The sequence below is a fragment of the Amblyomma mixtum genome, chromosome 1 (genome assembly GCF_055824585.1).
Source record: "Amblyomma mixtum isolate Tamu chromosome 1, ASM5582458v1, whole genome shotgun sequence".
Lineage (NCBI taxonomy): Eukaryota > Metazoa > Arthropoda > Arachnida > Ixodida > Ixodidae > Amblyomma > Amblyomma mixtum.
Window position 1 is genome coordinate 314,680,152 of NC_143012.1, and position 20,952 is coordinate 314,701,103.

The 20,952-nt window shown below is 48.9% G+C and overlaps 1 protein-coding gene across 2 annotated transcripts in view; it reads right to left on the reverse strand.

Moving 5' to 3' along the window:
* The window catches only part of rdgC (retinal degeneration C), a 192,239-nt gene extending 176,320 nt beyond the window's left edge, over positions 1–15,919 (reverse strand). For both annotated transcript variants that reach the window (XM_089567014.1, XM_089567013.1), the window contains exon 1: positions 14,871–15,919. In XM_089567014.1, the coding sequence (XP_089423140.1) occupies positions 14,871–14,949 (79 nt within the window). In that variant the 5' untranslated portion in view covers positions 14,950–15,919. The remainder of the gene's footprint in view (positions 1–14,870) is intronic.
* Between the last annotated feature and the right edge of the window lie 5,033 nt (positions 15,920–20,952).

The following is a 20,952-nucleotide window of genomic DNA, read 5'->3' on the forward strand; positions in this document are numbered from 1 at the left end:
CTCTTGCATAATCGCCATACACAGTTAGCAGGTACACAAATAACTGCGTCAGTTAGCTCAGTGGATAAGTTTCAATGTACTCTACACTTCATTTGTTAAACGACACTTCTTGTGGGTCGTGTTCAGTGCAAGCGTCGCTGAAAACTTGAGGTGTGTCTATAAACGATGCGCACATTTTTAGCTACTGGTGGTGCAACAAACATCGCAATGATACACCGCCTCTCCGCTCACATGCCCTCGTGCACCGCTGATTACAATTCGCGCTGTGTTCTAGGCCTCCGGTACCGAGAACGGCGTGAACGGGTTCTCGACCAAGGTGACCGGTTCGTACAGGCGCCTAGTCAGGCCCGAGACAGCAGAACGGGAACCAGCCAGCGTCACAACAGCGTCGGGCGGCTTCACGCGTCGCTAAACTGGTTTCGCGCATGACTAGCATCGACGAGCTCCGGTTTGGAGGAAGAGTCACAGGGCCGGACAGTGCGCCTACTTATAAGCGCTCGTCGCGTTCAGCCCGAATCGCTGGAAGTCGCCTGTAACGGCAGTACCGAGAATGACCGGCGGCGCGGCGGCGATGAACTTGTATAGTGAGTGCATAGTATAAGCGGTGCAACTTATCACCGAAGCGACACTTGGATTGGACAGGCTGTAGCACCATGTAGTAGCTCCCTTTATCTGTTTTCTGCACGGCGCATCCGTCATCGGCATATCCAGAGCAGTGCTGCATCGAAAACTGAGGTGCCACTCCACAATACGCGTTGCAGGTCGCAGTGAACGAGGCTGTATGCGCTCCCGTGATAGTCAGACCTTGGTGCCTAATTGACTTATCGCACTGACGCTCCACTGGTGTGATAAGAACGAAGGTTCTAAACATCAGTGAGTGATTCGGGGCTAGAAGGACGCCGCAAGTGCACGCCCACTCACTACACAACCCAGCACTGAGCCTTGCAGATATGTGACGCAGACCTTTCAATGGACTATTGCCGAAAACCCCGAGCAACAAACTCGTGCTCGTTAAAGCATCGGCAACATATGATGGCATTAGCATCTCAGAGACAGCAAAATGCAAATGCGAGCATGTTTGTACTATACGCGATCCAGCTGCACATTCCGCCGCGGTCTGCGTCCTTCGTAAAAGCATGCGGCTATTAAGAGCACCGGAAGAGAGATGTCGCTGGCAATCTCGCGAGCCAATTTCTCTCTGGTAAACCTCGTCTAGTTGGATAATTTCAGCAGAACTGATGGGAGACCGCGCAGACAATCATGTGATCCGCAATTTCAATAAAGCTTTTAGTAACAACCTCTTCCCCTCCTCTCCCTCACTCCCCTCTCCCGCCCTCCTCAATTTTTTTGCTACGTCGCCGCGGTGGCTCAGTGGTTATGGTACTCGGCTGCTGACTCAAAATACGCGGGTTCAATTCTAGCCGCGGCGGCCGCATTTCGGTGGAGGCGCAATGCTAGAGGCCCGTGTACTGTGCGATGTCAGTGCACGTTAAAGAACCCCAGGTGGTCGAAATTTCCGGAGGCCTTCACCCCGTGAACCAAACCAAACCAAAGAATTTCTTCTTCCTACCATTTTACTTTTAGCGGCAAACTTACAGGTCAGCTATACAGAAGATTACACTCATTATTGCCCCTCTTCTGACCTCTCTCTGGATAAAGCGCAGTTGTAGGCGAAGCGGTCTTGGCAGATATAAAAGCCACCCAATAGAACCTTTCTTTTTTTTTTTCGCCTGGAAGAAAGAACTGAAAAGGACCAAACGTACTCATGTCTCAGCCTTCAACAACGGAAAATAAAGAAAACGCTTGAAGCCCTCTAAACACAGAAAATGCGACTTTTTCTTCTTGTCCCGAGGAAAAGTGCATATCTTGCAGGCGCATTGATTTCAGGAGAGGTTCGCATTGAAGATTCCTCTTTGAAGGCAGGACCTGGAACTCCCAATGCGCTCATCTCTGCATTCAGCTTCGTGACTGCATAAAATCACAGCGACTAAAACGTAGCATAGCCGACGACGTAGCGTCGTTCGCTGCTCCAACAACAAGTAGCCGGATAATAAGCAATACGGCGGATGCGTCGTCCATAATGGCAGGCTCCGAATGCATACAGGAGGAGTTTTACTCGGTCGATTTATTCTGCGCAGAAGACTCCTCGATGTTCCGCCTCCAAGCCTATTTCGGCCTTCTTTCCATTTTAGTCTTCTCCGTATCTTCTTCCGCTTGCGTTCCTTCATTCGACCGGTATAGCCAGATCGTTCTAACAGCGTATTGCTGAATTCGCTCCGTTTCGACCCTGATTTCTTCCACGTATTCGCTTTGTTGCATACTATCGATCTTTGGCGCACACGATTGTATGGGGGATAAAATGAGCTAGAAAGCGTCTCTCCCGCACACACACCACCCACACTCCTATCCCACCTCCTCCTCCTCTTTCAACTGAGGAGGGGGGTCCGAGACAGGAACCCGCACTCGGCAAACACGCCGTCGTCGACAAACAGTTTCGCCGAAACGACTGCGGGCACCAACCATTCTCCGACTGCTTGTCGACACCGTGCTCTCCGCGAGAAGACGACGAAAAAGAATAAGAAGCCGCGTATTCCGCTCCGTTTGGACGTTTTATTAGCGTGCCGCGCGTCGCGTCGCTACGCGTCCTTATCGGTGCCGCCCCGAGGGCCCGAGATCCGTTTAGCGCCCACCGTTTTACGGGCTCCTCTACTTGAGGGGACAGACCACGCCGCCGCAATGGGTGCGGGCGTGCGTGCTTGGTCCCGCCACCGACGCCGACTGCGACGACGTCGACCGATGACGGCCCAACAGCACATCCGGACGCGCCGCGCATTCCACGTCCACACAGCGGCGCGAACCGGACGAAAGGCGTCGGGGCCCGCTTTGACAGTTTGAGAGCTCCCGACCGCGCAGCCGCTCCTGCCACCTCCGGCGACAAGCACCGAACGACGTTGTTTTGTCTATATTTTTGTTCTATCTTTTACCAGGTGTAGTTGGGGGAGAGGTGGAGGGGGCACAACTCCATACTGCACCCCCCCCCCCCCCCCCCCCCCTGCTTTTGTTGGTGTTCACGCCTGTTTTCCTCTCTCTTTAGAGCACGCTCTGCCTTCGCGCGCTTGTACACGCTTCTGTCATTGTTTTCGCGCCCGTCTGGGCACGCGCGAACGTCCCCACGTGCCCGACGCTGCATGCATGCCTGACTTGGCGGCTCGCGCGCCTCGCAGAAAGCGTGTCGGTCCCAGGGAGTCACACTATACACTCCCCGAACTTCTACACGACTAGTTCGAGCGTGCGCTCCTCTTTTGGCCTGTGAGAGCAGTTGGTGTATGTTTGAAAACCGGGCGATAGGCGTGCCTATGCTGCGTTAAATTCAATCATGCGTGTGTAATACTGGAAGCGAGAGTTCAGACTTTAGCTGAGCATGCGCGTCAATAAGGTACCATGAAAGTCACCACTTAACGGGTCGATGGAGTTATGCAGTAATGTTTGTACAGGCGACTTTTATTAACGTGAGCAGAATGCGAGGTGTAGTGGAAATGAAGAGGACGTCGCTTTATAATGACAGAACCAAGTACTATAATACAAGCTGGCAGAGAAACTAAGCTTAAACTGGTACAGAAATTGGCCCAGGCCTGAGAGAAGCGACGCTATGTGGTGAAACATCAGCACCTGAGGATACCTAAAGAAATAATAGGGCTTCTTTGAAAGGGGTACCTGTTAGTTTTCATTAGCGCCTGGCGAACATTGATATGTTTTTATTATTGCAAAGAAAGTGTATGTTCAAAACCGCGCTATAGCCTCACTAGTACCTGCGAACAGACCGATGAAATCAGATACAGCCATTATGTGGTTGCAGCGCACATTAATTCCGAAGACGCGCAGGGTCCTGAAGTACCATATCAACTTAGAAAATAATTTAACCACCTGTAATTTGTGGGGAACATAAATTCAATCTGAGAACAACACTGTGTAGAGGTAAACTTAATTCATACGGCCATGATCACATTTCATTTCGGTTCCTCACTTTTATCTACGTGCAGTAGGTATTGGTCTAAGTGAACAGTTCTCCCAGTGCTGGCAACATTTATAAAAAACTTGTACAAAAATAGGAAACTGCAGAGTTATGTTCAAAGCACCATACCCTTTTCACTGGGCGGAACGGGTGGGTACCCTTGATGGTAAACTTTTTGCTGTGCTGCAAAAGCAGCACCATTGTAAAGGCCAGTTTTTGGTCGTTTTAGCACAGCTTCGGGGGTTTTTCGAATTATTTGCTTGTGAGGTAACGTATACTATTTACTTCCACCAAGTCTGGTAGCCATGCGACATTTCATTCCGGCTAAACTGAATATTAAAACTTGTTGTTTGAGTGGTCTCAGTTCAGATATTTTCTACGGGCAACACTGCATTTTCGACGCCACAAACATTGCCCGCACGTTAATACCACCTTTCCGCACACTAATAAAATTTCGAGCCCTGTATTAGGTCGACCCGGGTACTTTATCAACGCACTTATCATTTTTAGTCGCTAATTCAGCCAATGAACGCGCGTACGTGTTTTTCTAGATGTGTTTCTGACGTCATCGCTGCTGCACGGGAAGCGTTGTCCCTGGCTACACACTCGGTTTCGACTTCGGTTTGTTGTTTTAGCTATTTTAAAATGGTTCCACTCGGTATTTTGAATAGGCGGTTTGTTGTAGCGGAGAGAGGGCTGTAAAGAATGTGATGTGTCTATCAACTCAATGTTCAAAATGCCCCAGGAATTGTTAAGGAGCGCAGAGAGCAGATGTAGAACATCAGGGAAGTAGTGTCGGGAATGTATATGAAGATAATCCGCCTCTGAGGCTTGTGCGCCGAAGTGTCCGCAGCGGCTTCCGGTAGATACTACTGACATGAAAATCGGGCCAACAGATTTCCCCTTCGAGAACGGTCATAAGGTCCCAGTGGCGACACTGGGGATGACTATTTTTAGAGAGATGGGCTCACATATTGAAGCGAATATTAGAGATGGGTTCATGAACGCATAAAATACGTAACGTTTCAGTTTTTGTGTATGCACTTCGGCGCTCGGCTGTTGACCTGAAAGACGCGGGTTCGATCCCGACCGCGGCGGTCGAATTTCGATGGAGGCGAAAATCTAGAGGCCCGTGTACTGTGCGATGCCAGTGCACGTTAAGGAACCACAGGTGGTCGAAATTTCAGGAGCCCTTTGCTAAGGCGTCGCTCATAGCCTTAGTCGCTTTGGGACGTTAAAACCCCCATAAGCCATAAAATACGTTTAAGCGCAAGAGAAGAAAAAAAAAAGACAAATGAAAGAAACAAAAGTAAACAGAAACTCTACATATGCTCCGTGTCTGAAGCCGCAGTTCGCGGGAAAGACTGCTTCGCACCGCAGCTGCCGAAAGTTTGCGAGTGAAATTTAAGGAGCGCGGATTCTAGGAATCGAAATCTCGCCCCAGCGTTGACAACCAGGTGGAAGAGCGAGATCGAGGCTGCGCTTCCAAGGAGAGCCGCGCACCTGCGGTCGGCGCGTCACACGACGTGGCCAAGCATAACCACCGCGACAGGAGAACTGCCTCCCTGCATACAGAGGACGACCATTTACGAAACGACAAATACGAAATGAGCAAAGTTGCGCTGAACATGCTTGGTTAAGATCCAAGCAATCAAGAAAAATAAAATAAAAACAAACAAACTTTGAGATCACTGCGGAGACCCGTATTGGGCCAATGCGAAAACAAAACGTCCACATGCTACATCGAGGTCCGTGGCTGCTCTGACGTCCATGTACTATATCGCCGTCCATGGGTATTTTGACGTCTAAGCGTATTTTTTTTTTGCGTTCTTTTCGCCTTTAATTAATTACCCAATTATACCTCATCAGCCAAACTTTTCCCACGGTAACATTTTTTCACACACTATCTGTCGAAATCACAATTTCACGCATTCATCTTCAGAGAACGACGTAATGGTGCGGATAAAAATTTAAGGACACGTTTTGCGGACACTTTTTGTTGACGTGACATAGCCATACAATGCTTTCGTGTCAATAAAAAAAAAATGCTGAGCCAATTCGTAGTCTCAGTTCCCAGTTTGGTTTCCCATAGCACTTGAATGTTATGAGCGCGCAAACTAAGAACATCATCTATCATTACATACCGTTTTATGCCCTGAGGCAATCAACATCTTAAAAAAAAACACACACACACTCTCATGAGCAGCAAATCCGCCTCTCCCTCACAAACACAAACAGGCCGACACACACGCTCGCATGCATACAGAAAGGAGACTAATCTTCGAAGAACAAATAGTATGCCGAGAGTAGCTATTACCAAGTTATCTAAATAGGGATAACTACCACGTCGTGCTCAACGATTGCGAGGAAACTGCAAGGCATGTGCCGAATGTTATCGCATCGGAATACCCCGATGACTAGCGTAACATAGTAGCGGACAGCGATCTAAAGAACGTGGGCGAGTTCGCGGATGGACTCCCAAGCACGATTTATATCTTCAAAGGAGGCTACGACCGATGACGGCCGAAATTACCTTTAACAAGACCGCTTCTTCTTCCACCTCTTTTTTCTTGCCTATCGAAAAGAATAATTTATCACCACGCGAGCCAGCCACGCCGACGCACCAGGAAGAAAAAGAAGAGAGGAACGAAACGCGAGGTGATCTCGTTTGTAGTTGGGCCCGCGCGCTCATAAACGCCCGCGACGTTGCACAGGATTAAAGTAAACACTCGGAGTAGCAGGCATACTTGGCGGTGTTGCCGTGTCGACACGATCGGCGCGAGATAGGCGCCGTGTAGGCGTCGTAAATTGCTCGCCAAATTACCTCAAAAGCGCTTATATGCACAGGCAGCGGTGCGTCCGGAACGCGCATCATCAGCTGCGCCCAAGGTAGCCTTCGACCGCGCATCATACATGCGGAATGCGCGTTTATCTCGAGACGGTAAAAAGCGCTTCCGGAGCGAGACACGGTGGGGTCGCGGTGGAAAGAGCTCCGCCGCCGCTTGTTTGCTTTTCATCGCTTCCCTTTGCGCCGCTCGGATAACGCGTGTCCGGCGTTGGCGCTTGCTTTTGGACCCTGTCCTTGCCGGGCGCCATCTTCTCGGCGCTACTTATACTCGACACGGGTGCCATACAAAAGCAAGTGAACTGTGAACGAGTGTGCTGTGTAAAAGACCTTGCAGGGGTTCTGGGTTGTACTTAAACTCGATACGAAAAGTCTGAGAGAACTGACAATTATTTCGCTAAATCAAAAATTTCGGCAAATACTGAAAAGAATTGGTTCCGCATCCGAAAAAAAAAAATCGGGTTGCATCTGTCCGAGGTTTGTTTCTAACTACCAACTCTGCTTCGGTGACAGCTCGCTTATAGGCCACATGTGTGCGTAAGCACGTGCCACCCGCTCTGTCACGTGAGCTCCGCACATGTACAGTGTGCGCATTTGGTACTATTTAGCAGTACTAGCGGGACCGACGTCCGGACAAGAAATGGGCCTTACGCTTTCAAGCGACTGAATTCATTTTTAGTAGCGGTAATATCATACCGACGCGTCACCGCTTAAAGAGCAACTTTAGAGATTAACGTATTTTAATGAAATTTCTAGTGAAGGTTTTTCTTCCCATCCTGTGGCGTCACAAACATTACTCCCACGTTATTGCCCGCCCTGCACGCGAGCAACAAATTTTGAGGCTTTCGTTAGTTTGTTTTACATTTTCTGAATGGAATCGTCCTTTCCAGTAGTTATTTCAACCACTCAACTCTGCTACGATTGTTTTTCTAACAATCCCTGCGACCTCACCACCGCATTGAGTGCAGCCTTGTCCCTGCAGCCACGAACCAATTTTCGTTGTCGGTTCGCTGTTTTCAATTTTTTTAAATAGTTCTACTTGCTGTTTCAATTGCACCTGACGAAGGGGACATCTCACTCCTTCGTCGCTACCACCCTGCCTTGACCCTCCTACTCTGCTCAACATCTTGGGCTGCCAAGTCTACCCTTATTCACTGCCTGTTGGAATGCCCCCAACCCATGGCAGTACACCCGATACCCAACCCATCACTCTCCTCATCGGAGGCCGCTCTGCTCAACCAGTTAGCCAAACATGGCTAGTGGACACAGCTCCCCGTGAAGCTTAGTCCTGTAGGCTCTTCGCATCCTTTAGGGCAATTTATTCTTTTGTAATATTAAATTGCTACCACCACCGCCAAACAATCTGATGCGATAATGAACTCAAAGTGCTGGGACAACCCTCGCGGTTGCCCATAAAATGCCGGCAACGTAGTACATTGTATAGCGGTGCCGCGTGCACGACTGCGAAGGAATACAACAATGTCCAACACGACGAGGTCGCCTACGTAGAATACGTGCAACAGTTCACTGAGGGATTACTCGTTCAAACAGTTACTGCGTTGCTGCCTTAATGTCGCGTGTACATGGCTCGATCATATTCGATACTTGACGCTGATTTTTTAGGAACACCATCTGTGCAAAACACTTGATGCCTATAGATAGCGACACATGCAGCATTCATTCATTTGTGGTGATTTCAAACTGAAAGTTGAAATTTCAAATAAATTAATCATATTACCAGAGTCCGTAAACAAATTGATGTGACGTGTAATGTAATACGACACTGATATAATAAATAAGAAAATGGAATGAGGAATAGATATAATATCATTGAGAGCGATTTTACTCAGCACTCAAAAAAAGAAAAAGGAAACCAATACAAAATGGTGCAGACCGTTCAGACCATCAATGAATACGCGTCGCCCGATCTCCTAAGTGAATTAAATTTCAGGACTGATATATGGATTTCAGAGGTAAACACCATTCAGCGACTGCAGCGAGCGACGGTATGCTCGGCCGGGAACGCCCGACGATTAAATAGCTGCGAAGGTCGAGTCGCGCCTCCCTGTTTTGACAAGGACACCGCTGGGGAAGGGTCTTCACTGAAAAAAACAACAGAAAAAAACGATGTCCTGGTGTGACACCGTGCCGCAATGACGGCTAAAAGACTCGGAACCGTTCAGAAATATTCGGCCAACATTAGGCGCGGGCCAGGGCAACCAAGGCCGCGTGCTATCGGAATGCCGTTGCATAGATTTACTACCGATTCCGATTTACGGCCAGCGGTGGAGACGATCGCACTCGCTTGCATATACATAGGCACTCGCGTAGGCAGCCCGCATCGCCGGGGTCGGCAGATCGCGCGAGAGGATACCCCCCCCCCCACTCGTTCTCTACCTCGCAAAGCCGTGGCGACGCGCCGGCCGATTTTCGTGGTCAGTGATTACGGCGCATGGCCGATTTGGTGCGGTCATGGCTCGCAAATGATGATAGATGAGCCCGCCTCGGCCGCTGTCCGGTCGGGCCGGCTTGCATTTGCTTTACTTGCCTGCTTCGCCGATGCCTCCAATCTATTCTTGCCTTTCCTTCCTTCGTTCGTTTTGTTTCGTTTTCTTCCCATGCACGCGCAAAGCCGCGGTACATCCTTTTTGCTGTATTAGAGCGCGCTGTTACCCGCTAACTCAATCGGCGCTTTTCGCGAAGCAGAGCCAGCCGGAAGAACAGGCACGGGTGCGGTCGGGAGAGCGTTCTTTCTTGTGTGCTCACAACAGTGCATTTGCGCGCCGTTCGCTTGTATGCCAATACTACCTATACTCTGCAGATGCATCCTTAATGGGCAGCAGTCCGGGCAGGTGCAAAGATATATAAGACCCGACACGCGTACTTTGCGAACAGAGTGGCAAGTTTGGCCGAAGTGTGCCGAGGAGATTAACCTGGGGCATACTATACAGGCGCTTAGAGTAAACATGTGCTACAAGGCTGCGGACGTGATTATACTTACACACGATTGCTCCCTACCCCCTGTGTTCTCGGCGATAATAAGGAGGATTTCCGGCAGCAAGTTGCTCGCAATTTTACGGTTACGTTGTGTCAGTGCGGGCCTGGGAGGTGCTTCGGCAAATCGGAGTGAAATACGATTCGCGATTATGGGCCGAGTTACGGCCAAGCGTGGACGACGCCGCGTCGTACACTCATTACGCTTTTTTGCTGATTGCAGATTTGCGAAAGCCTAGGGCTGGAATGGAGGGGTGCTTCGTACTCTCCCGGTTTCGTTCGAGCTCAGTTTGTCGTACGTGTCGGTATCAAAAGTGCGAAGGCCTGCGACCAAATAAGCAAGAAGAGGGAAGCAGTAGTTTGTGGAAGGTTACACGTTGTGGGAAGTTGGGCCTCCTCAACATATTAAAATGGGGAAGGTGTTGAAGATGTTCCATCAAAAATATATACTGTGTGTTTGGAATAAAGAACGCATCGAGAACGCGACTGTTCAACTCTTTTCTTCATTTTTTTTTTTTTTTTACAATTAACCATAAGTAAAATAAGACTGACAACGGTGCCTGACGTGCCTGACGTGCCGTGCCGTTCGTGGAAGCTTTTAGGGCACTCGCTCTAGAATAATGCTTATTAGGGGCGACTACTATAGTCTGTTCCCTGCTGCATCGTGAATCGATCCTGCTCAGTCTTACACTGTTTTTCCTTTCAGTTCGTTCCTTCGCGCAACTGTTTTTTAACACCAAATAATGTAATAGGCGTCCTGAAGCTCGCAACAAAAAAATCGGCGCATGCGCTCAGTTTCTCCGTGACGATTTTTTGCTTCGCTGCTTTACACAATCTGCGTGCAGTTTCCGCCAAGCCCCGATATCGCGAGAGCAAACACGGCCGAAGATAAACGCCTTACAACCGGACGTTGCTCTCGTGAGGTTTATTTGTATTGTTCTAAGCCCTTTTAGCAAGCGCTGGAAATGTATTCCAGAGCTGCAATTGCCTCACTAGCATTGTGCACGTTTGTTATTTGTTTCAGCTCTCATTTTTTATTTTTTGTAAAACGGAGCACCGAAGCCCATGGGAACGCACTAGGCGAGATGAGTGCTGCAACCGAAAGCCCGCACAACAGGAAGAGGTAGACTTTGCAACATTGGGGCCTGGAATGTTCCCGGAACTATTTCAGTTTTCTCGAGTGGCGGTATAATATGGAAGCAGTGTAGTAGGCGGCGATGTTGCAGTAACAAAGTGGGAATCTAACTGACACTATTCTCTCCACAATGGAATATAACTTTCTGGAGAGCAAGGATGAAATAGGGATACGTTATCACCGGACAGGGTCTGGACTCCTGGGGCAAGGGTATAACCTCTGCTCGAGGAGCAGTAATAAGGATGACTCGGTTTAGTGCTGAGGCGGGCCGGCTCTCAATTTCTACCATAGCGACATGCGTCTGAAAGAATGTTCAGAGGGGGAGGTGTAGGTCACACTCATAACCTTCGCTCGGAAAGTAGCCGCGTAACGGTGGCCACATGCAACCTATAGCTGGCACATGGCCACCTGGCGAATCTGCCGGTACGAACTGCAAATCTATATCGGCATTCAGGGAACAGGAACTGGCTTACATTATGCACCCCCAGCGATCGACGGTACAAAACCATAGACATCCCGCAACTGAATCTGAGACTGACGTCATTTTGCCTAAATTTAAGTTCCCGTTTGAGCTAGTTCCACCCCGAAAACTGCACGCTGCGGAGTGTGTCCCCCGGCTTATTTCTTTACGAACGCGCTCTTGCAAGGCTGAGCCTATTACAGTGACCATAATAGACGTTTCAGACTTGGAAGCAAAGCTCCCTTTTGGGACGTCGTCGGGCTTCCGTCCTGGCAGTAGGTCGCACGCAGAGGAGATCGCGATAAGCTTCAGGTCCACAGTTCCTCTTAGGTATGTTTGCACAGGGCGTGCAAGTTTCGTCTACGTATTCGTCCTGCGTGCTCCGGTGGAAGATAACGCACGCAATAAAAAAAGTCGCCGGGGGAAATAAAAGTCGATACGTCTCTATCGAAGGCGATAGAGGCGCGCTCGCAGTTCTTCGGTCACCGTCAGCGGGAGCCCGTATAAGCGCCGGATTAGCGGGATGTGGGAATGATTAAAAGCGGGCCGGCTGGAAAGAGAGAGGCGGGGCGTGTGGCGCAATCGGACGGTCTTAATGAAGGCGCGCTTGAGAAGGCTTCGCGTGCCGAGCGGCACGGGCGCAATAATTGCCAGATGCTATCGGCTGCGCGCGCTGAGGACATCATCGCTCACGAGCGGCGGCTGGCCGAAGGTGCGGTAATGGCCGAACAGCCAGCTGCGGAGAAGAAGTCGAGGAATCCAGCGCCGAACGCCGTCGCGCGCGCTTTCGCGGTGTGGGGTTCCGACCGGTTAAGTCTCGCCCCCACCGCCGCCGCGCGTTGACCCACTTGTAAAAACTGGCCGCTCGCGCGGAGAAGCCAACACGCGATCGGACAGTGGTCGGCTATGAAGCCGTCCACGAATGTGCGAGTTGGAAGGGGTTTCGTTTGAACGCTGACGCGAGTAGCTATGTTGTATCGAATGCCAACGCATACGTCATCTCTGGGAACGGCGTGAGGGAAGACAACGCACAAGGTGCTAACACTCGATGCAGACAGGAAGACTAGAGTCGTTTCGTGTACGGATTTGTTTCACTGGATTCGCAGTTTTGTCGCCTGCTTGTATCACGGCCACCAACAATCTACGAAAGAAAAAAGGAGACAAAAGATTTACGATGCCTAATAACCGTTCGCGAGGGAGCGTCAGTGACGTGTACCATCTTGGGACAAACTTGCTCAATTCTTCGGCTCGACAAGGTTACGCCATTAGTATGCATACGACGGCCACCACGTTTCTGACGCTTAAAACAGAGTGCTTTGCAGTGTCGCAGCCGCTGGGGTTACCGTGTGCTGCTAATGTGCACTTCTCTCCTCCGCAGCAGCTGTCATCTGGTGCGAGTGCGCGGACTGCGGAGATCAGTGCGAGTGGTATGTTTTAGCGGCTGGCACTGGACGCCCGACTCGCGAGGCTCGTTTGATGCAGACTGTCGAAAGAATGCTTCGGATGCAATGTTTGTCCAAGCCAGGGTGCAGGCTCGGCTCTGGTGGATAACGGCAGAAACTGGTCAGTTCAGAAACAAGGCACTGCACGCGAATATTTTCTGTTGAGCCCGAACTGCCAAATGCAGCTGTGTTAGTGCTGCATCGTACTTAGCCTTTAGTTAATGGTTTATGGAGCTAAGCGTGTAGGCACCACACAGGAAATGTGGCTCATATATATATATATATATATATATATATATATATATACACACACACACACACACACACACACACACACACACACACACACACACACACACACACACACACACACACACACACACACACACACACACACACACACACACACACACACACACACACACACACACACATGACAAAGGATTTTCCGGCTAAGCCACACGTGGTGAAAGAACAATACATTCTTTCACCTCGGCTGAATTTTTTCGTCTATAGCGTATATCTCTAGGTTTCAAAGTTAATGGCCGACTGAGTGAGCATGTGACAACGTGTGCAAGGTTTCTCTAAAGTCCTGAAACGTCTTGAGGAGTAAACTTCAGTAGCGTTTCAGTTCAGCTTGAAAAATGCTATGCGGTTCTGCGCTATCATGGTGTGATGTATTCCTTAGTTGCCCGAAGAACATACAGGAAAAAAATTGTTTAGCAGTAATAGATTATCCGCATTAAGAGGAGCCTATGCATTGTGGTGAACTGTTGTCCTTCGTAGATGCCTTCGCCGAAAAGAACCGATAAGATTGTGCTCTAAGTCGTAGCGACAGAAACTATAGGAAATGGCAAATGGATTCATTATACCTGTAACGACTTGCTGACTTGAAGCTGCCAAGGATAGTTTAAATCTTTGGCGTTAGTTACTCTCATGTCAGTTCAGTGCGGAATGGTTATATGACACCTCTTCAGCTTAGCTGCTGTATTTATTTCAAAATGTGCCAATGAAACACCAAACAAGTTACGCATTTTAAGGCTTTATGTGGCGAGGAATTTGGCGACACCGGAATGTAACTACGTCCGCTACACTAACTATGACAACGGAAAAAGAAAAAACAACAAACAAAAAAAAGTTTTAAGAAACGTATTGGTCGTGAGTATATAAATGGTTTGCGCTACTCCCCCGTAGCAACGCGTGCGAGTAAACATTCTTGCAGGAATGTTCCGTCACTTCTTACGCCATCTGAGCGTTTTGTATTGGCCTTCAGAACGCTACCTATCGGTGCCGCGAATGCTGCCGGAGTTGTCTTATCTTGTTTACTCTCGTCCACTTTTGTTTTCCTCTGCTTTACCTTGATTGCCGGCACATTGCTATCGGTTGTTACCTGCTTTCACGGTTCTTTATCTTATCCGGTTTGCACTTCTTTCACGTACTGTCCTTGGGGCACTGTAGTTAACTAACAACTGAAACATACCACTTCAAGATGTGCTCAAGGACGAAACACTTGTTGTTACAATACGCGCTGTATGAGCCGAAGGTTGCGTGAACTATGGATGTCAATTTATTTCAAAATTTCACCAGCGCTGCGCCTAGGAACAAGAACAGAGAAGGAAGACAAGGACAAGCGCTACTAAGGAACTGTTCTTGTTCCTAGTCCCAGCGCTGGTGAAATTTTGAAGATGTACCAACTAGCTCAAACCGCCATTTTGCTCCAATTAATTTCAGCGTCAACCAGCCCATGGTCACTTATCTTATCATGTAATTACGAAGTAAAAAGAAATAAATAATGAATTACTCGATGAAATACATGAACGATAACCGCATATGCCACATGTGTCCCCTCTCAATATATAGTTATTCACTCCACTGTGAGTTAACTTCTTCGCACGCGTGCTTACGGTGACGGTGGCTTCACCACCGGTCGGTAACAATCCGTTATTACAGTGGTGTCAAAGAAAGATTATTGACACACTCACCCCTTTCGGCGTTGCCCATGGCCTCCACTTTCTCCACGGCGTCGCATTCGCTGCTCTGTTTCGTCCCTGTGCAGCCCATCTCTTCTTTCCCGGGCCTGGAAGGCTGTCTTCCCCTCGGAACCAAGCTCACCCAGTCGCGCTGCTCACGGCTGGCAGCGAAGACGACGCACCCGTCTCACGTGTCGCGCGGCCAACAGCGCATTCCACCCAAACAACGGCAAGAGACCGCGAATATAACACCGTTGGCCCCTCGAAAAAAAAAAAGTGAAATGAACACGGCTGTAATTCACTAGCCGAGGCGTCGTTCCACCGTCGAGTGATCTTCCGCCGCGCACTGGTCACTCACTCCTCGCAGCGGCCGCAAGTCGCCGTCGTCGAAGTCGTTGTGGTCGTCTTGTCGGCGCTCTGCGGCTCAGCGGCGAAACATCATCACGCGTGCGTCCGTGCGTTCCTCGGCGCCGAGAGGGTGTGCGTAGCGGTGAAGGGACGCCTCCGCGAGTGACGTGCCCGTCGCAGGCTCGAGCATCGCGGGAAAGCGTGACGCTTGGCTGAGCCCGCGTGATGCGGCGGCGGCGGCGCGGCGGACTAGAAGACGGCAATGCACGCACAGCTAGCCGACCAGAAAACGGAGAACCGGTGGCGAGGGATCCTCACTCCAGATGATTGCAAGCAGTGGTCGCCGCCGTTGACATTCGGTGCGGGCCAACAGTCGTCAAGTCTTTCTTGTCATGCTTTGGTGTTTGGGAGAAAAAAGCAGCACACAATTTTCAGGAAGTGGCACCATGTAAGTGAGAAACTGGAGCAGTATAAGCAACGCTTTCTCGAAGTTGACGGCCAAGCACAATCTTATAGCACACGGTGAGAGAGAGGGGGGCTTCGGACAGTCCGTGGAGGAGAAAGCAGGAGGATAAATTTGTTTCTTCCACCGAGAACGGATCCAAAGAAAACTGAACGAAACTCAAAAAGTCCGCGCAGTCTACGACGGTGTCGCGCCGCTACATGCTTGAGAAGAGAAGTGGCGATCGACGTGTTCGGTGAAGCACCGCTCGCAGGCGGTTTGAGACGCCACTTGCTTGGCCGCTCCGAAAAACGGCGCGAGGCCGGACGGGAGGAGAAAGCGCATGCGCCAAACTCTGGCGCGCATGCGCAGTGGAGTAGTTTCGCGCAGAGCAGACGACGCGGCGCAGAACGTGCGCGCCGCTTGCTGCTGCTCGCCCGCCGTACCCGGTTCGGGCGAAACACGCAGCATTGAATGGCGTTTGGGGCGCATGAGTTTTCTTCCCTCTGCACGGCGAGCGGTTTGCCCTTGGAGAAAGAAAGACACAACTCTCAAAGATCCGTTTCCCGCCTTTTCGCCCCCGCTCCGAGCGCGAGGCGGTTTTCGTGTTTTTCGCGCGAGCTTTTGTTTGCCGAATAGGGCGCTAAATGACACTGGGAATCGCTGGCAATTTGTTAATGCGGCGTGCTGGAAGAAATGGCGCTTGCTTCCAAGTTTCCTTTCAACATCACCGGATGATAAATTACACACTCATTGAGCTGCTTTTCTTTTTCAAGTTTCGTTTTCCTTCTACTAAGAATTTAGCTCTACTTTCTTCGCTTTTATAACTATTTTTCTTTTATTTTCGAGTGACACTTCCTTTGGCTCTTTTATTGGCGGTGCACCAAGGTGCATTCCATGGTGATGACTACAGTAATTAAGTTGGCGTTTATTCTTAATTTGGCGATTCGCATAGGGTTGTCCTGGATGTGAAGGAGCGGTGCCAAAAGTTGTTTATTTTCCTTGTCTTTTTGCTGTTTACTTGCGAACTTGTGCAACAATAATTGGAAAATTACGGGCTTTTAAGTGAATAAACAATACATTCAAATGTCCCTAATGCAAAGAGATCTCCGGGGCCCATCGTAGCTCATAGTACTTCTGTTGTGGCTTTAATGAGCAAAGCGCAAAACAAGCACTTTTAATGTGCAACTGAGTTTTATGAAGCTGTAAGCGAACATAACAGGGCATGCATTGTTGGCTGTAAAGGGCCATGGCCCCATATCTTAATTGTTTGCTTACATAACACTGCATTTTGCTTGGGCTTTTGTCGACATCTACAACAAAAAAAAATCTCCATGATTAACGGCACTTAGATACGCTGCTCCACAAGCTGCAAAAAAATCTACGGTATACGACATGTCGGTTCATACACATCGACTAGAATACCGGCAGCCCGACAAACCATTCCACAGGACTTTACCTGGCGTTCCTCAGCTATATTTAATGGTTAGCAATAATGCGCGTGCCTTATTTCTCTCATATCTCATTGTAGTAGACGCGTATCTATTTAATTACAAGGCAAAATATTCAGTAGCATAATAGCAGAGTGAACACGACTCTCACAACATAGTGTGATTACTTCAAACCGGCAATCGCGTCAAAATTATTCCAAGAAATTGACAAGACCAAATCACATGCTTGCAAACTTTTTGAAATTAAGGGGCTACTTGTAAGAGACCAAATTTCTTACTAGAGCTGAAAACATGAATTAATCAACCCTCAGTAACATAATCCCCCTCGCTCAGCGGACGCCACGCAGCGACATGCGCTATTACTTTTTTTTCTGTTTTATTTCACGATTTAATAATGTGTAAATTAAAAACGTATTTCACTGAAATTTGGCTTGTCGCTGAAGGGGAAGAAGAACAGCGGCTTCTGGTCGCCCAGGCGGTTGACATGCTCGGCCTATAAATTATGGTCGAATAAAAGTCTTTTACTACTACTACTACTGAAATTCTCTACAGACACTTTAAACCGGCACTGATGACAACTTGACCAAGTTTTTGCACTTAGACAGAATTGTTTCTGGGGCTACTGATGTTCGTGGGATTGATTCTTGTTAGGCTACAAAAGATGCATTATCTGCTGTAATTGTAGGATTTTGGAATGCCGCATCTTTTTCCGCCACTTAATTCAAACTCGTCAAGACTGAAAAAAACAAACAAACGAAAAACTCTGATTACGCAATTGGAAGTGATAGGTCAGCACTGCCTAGTCTGAGAGGTCTGCGAGAAAAACAAAAAACGCTCTTGACGTCATCGCAGTTTGCTTGATAAAAGGACCGGTTGTGGCGACATCTGTATTTAATTTTCTGACCTTCTTCTCAGCAGAGCACGGCAGTCTGTTGATACTAGCTAACTTAAGTTTGTCCTGATTGTTCCTTTAATACTCAAACAAACCTATTTTTGCAGGTGGCAAAAGTAAAGTACTAGTTATCAGGTCATGAAATATGTTCTCGGTGTTTTCATTGGGGTTAAAAATGAAAGCCGGCACAGAGTCGTGTCGAAACAGCAGTGAACTCATTTAAAAGAGCCCACATTTGCACCACATACCACGATCATGGCGTAAGTCTGTGCGCAATGATCACTGCTTTGCTGTATGAATTAACCTCTTGGACGCTATTTTGTTCCTTCAGTTATTTGTTTCTTGAATTACAAAGATGAAATCTGTTCCGAAAGCGGACTTTAAACGAGGGTCTATTGTGGCTGCAAATGGCGGTTCGGAGTGACCATCAATCCATTTCAAGAATGGAAGCAAAAAATATGACGGGACATTCACCCGTGCGTTAATGCAATTTCAACAACAGCTGGGTCGGTGCCAGATGCGGCAGGGTGCCAGTCGGTGTGTTTAGTTACTTTGGTTAGGTGTGTGGGACGTCGCTGAGTTTATGCCGCTACACTCGGATTAGCGGCACGGGCAAGCACTAATGAATGCGTTTCGCTGAAAGTGTTGGAGTAGCCGGGTGCATTAAGCAGTCATGGGCTGTGGGGTGTGGGCAGGCCATGGAGGAAGGAAAGTTCAGGAGAGGTCCTCGCTATCCGAGCAGCACGCCAGAAAGTGTGCCCTAAGTCAATCGCTTTCGCGAGGACTACTGGGAGTCTTCGGCCGACGGCACAGCCAGTAGTAACGTTCTGCGCGTCGTCTGCTGCGCATGCATGCTGAGACAGCGGCCAAGCATGGGGCCAAGCTCAAATGTAATGGCCTCTGCTGAATTATTTCCTTCGTCCATGAAGTATAGGCGTACTTCCCATGTTGTCACGCGCGGTCAGTCAATTGACCGTTCATATATAAGGCGCCGTCAGACATGACACACGCACCGAAAGAAACGGGCGAAGGGGAGAGCCCGAGGGAGAGCGGAAGAGCATCCGAGGAAGCCGACAACGACGACATGCTTTCGCCGAATGTGCCACATACAGCTGTCGCCGCAAAATAAAATATTTTTACGTAACACCTATTTCTAGTGACTGCTATCTAAGCAGAAGAGCTCGCAGTTTAAACCTGATTACTCTTTGTGTCCATACGTAGCAAACGTAACGTTCTTAAGATGTGAGTGACACCAGTGTCTTTCAATGTACCTTTCCCTGGTCATGAAAGTTGCACGTAACGCTAGAGGAGAGCTTTGTACGTAGCCAAGAGTGACCTCACCGCGGCGCTAGCGGTCACGTGGGGGCCAGCGGGGAAGGCGCTCACCATTGGCAGTGATGGGACGCGCTGGCACTGTGACGGATTCACACCAAATTTGTGAACTTCATTCTGCGCAGTGAGAGTAAATGCTTCTTGAGAATGGAACGACGGACAGCCATGGCCTGCTGTGCGACGCGCTGCCGCGCAGCTGCAGAACGGACGAAAATATGTCGTTGGCCTCACCTAGTGACTGCGTGCGGCGTTGAGTGCTGTAACGGGCCACGCCACGGTAGTAAACCGGTGGTGTTTCTTCCGACTCCCAACTGTCCACGTCTACAAAAAGCATTCTGACGTGAGTGATATCGTGCCGTCCTGGATGTCGTCTCGTCGCAGCGTGAATGCAGGTGAAACTTGCTGGCTCCCGCGCACAATACAGGACGGGCCTACGCTGTACTGGCTGCTCTGGCCCGTAGTCAAATGCCCCCCCGCTCTCCGGTGAATTCGTCTAAGTCGTTATCTTGGTCGCTTACGCGCCAGAATGCCATCGGTATCCGTAATCTGATCACGACAAAGCGGGAAATTGTGCCTACCGGCACGCGAGCATTTCCGACATAGCTGATATAGGCAACGGCTAGTGCGTAGCAGGGTAGAATTAGCTGCGCGCCGCGTTAATTGTTCTCTCACTTCATTATTGGTATTACGCCCTCGAAACGCGAGCTGTATGTACTCAAGTTTTGCTCTTTATTGTTGCAGAGATGTACGGATCAGTACAAACAGAGATGTAGACGCGGCGTGTCCAACGATGGAGGCTATAGATCAACACCATGTTTACAAACAAAGGGGGCGTTCGCGGCAGCCGGACTCGCCTTGGGGTGAAAAGTAGGCTTAGCGCCTTAGCGAATTCATGGGAGCAAAAGTTTTCAAAGGGATTTACTGATTTTGCCGTGCACCTATGATGTCGTCCCTGTATAAAATTTCCTGGGAAGCTTAATTACTAGACAATGGACTTTCCTGTTTTAGTGCGATGGCACTGGAGCCCCCACATGTCGAACATTCTTGGACAAAAATTTTCAATACGGATATGTTGTAAAGTATTTTTATGGAAGCATCGAAGGTAATGGTTCATTCTTCCGATGTTTAGCAAAACCTTTCTTTTAGTGTTTCCATCACTCGCATCGAGCAGTTAAGGCTGTTGTAGAAAACCAATGAGGAATACTTTTCACGACCGCGACAACGTTAATAGCAAAAAACAAAAAATATAGCCTGCCGACGGGAGATCTCCGTATATATTGTTTGTTATAGTGAAATCTTACAATATATGAAAAAAATTGCGTTCATAAACTGGTTCCCGTTCAAAAATGCTTTTGTCCAAAATTGTTGGGTATGGATGTTTGTCTGTCCGATCCCCATGCGACTTTGAAGAGCTGGGTGGCCTGGGTGGGAGGTAGGCCACCTACGTTACGTGATGTTCTGACGTTATTACAACCTGCCCACCGTTGTATGTGGAAGTTCAATTATTGATTAATCCTGAGAGGTTGCTGGGGAAGAGTAACCTGGATCCTTTGGACAGCGAGTATGATATTTAGGCTTGTTTTCATGTATTGCCCGAAACAAGAGGACAGTAATTAATGTACGATTGAA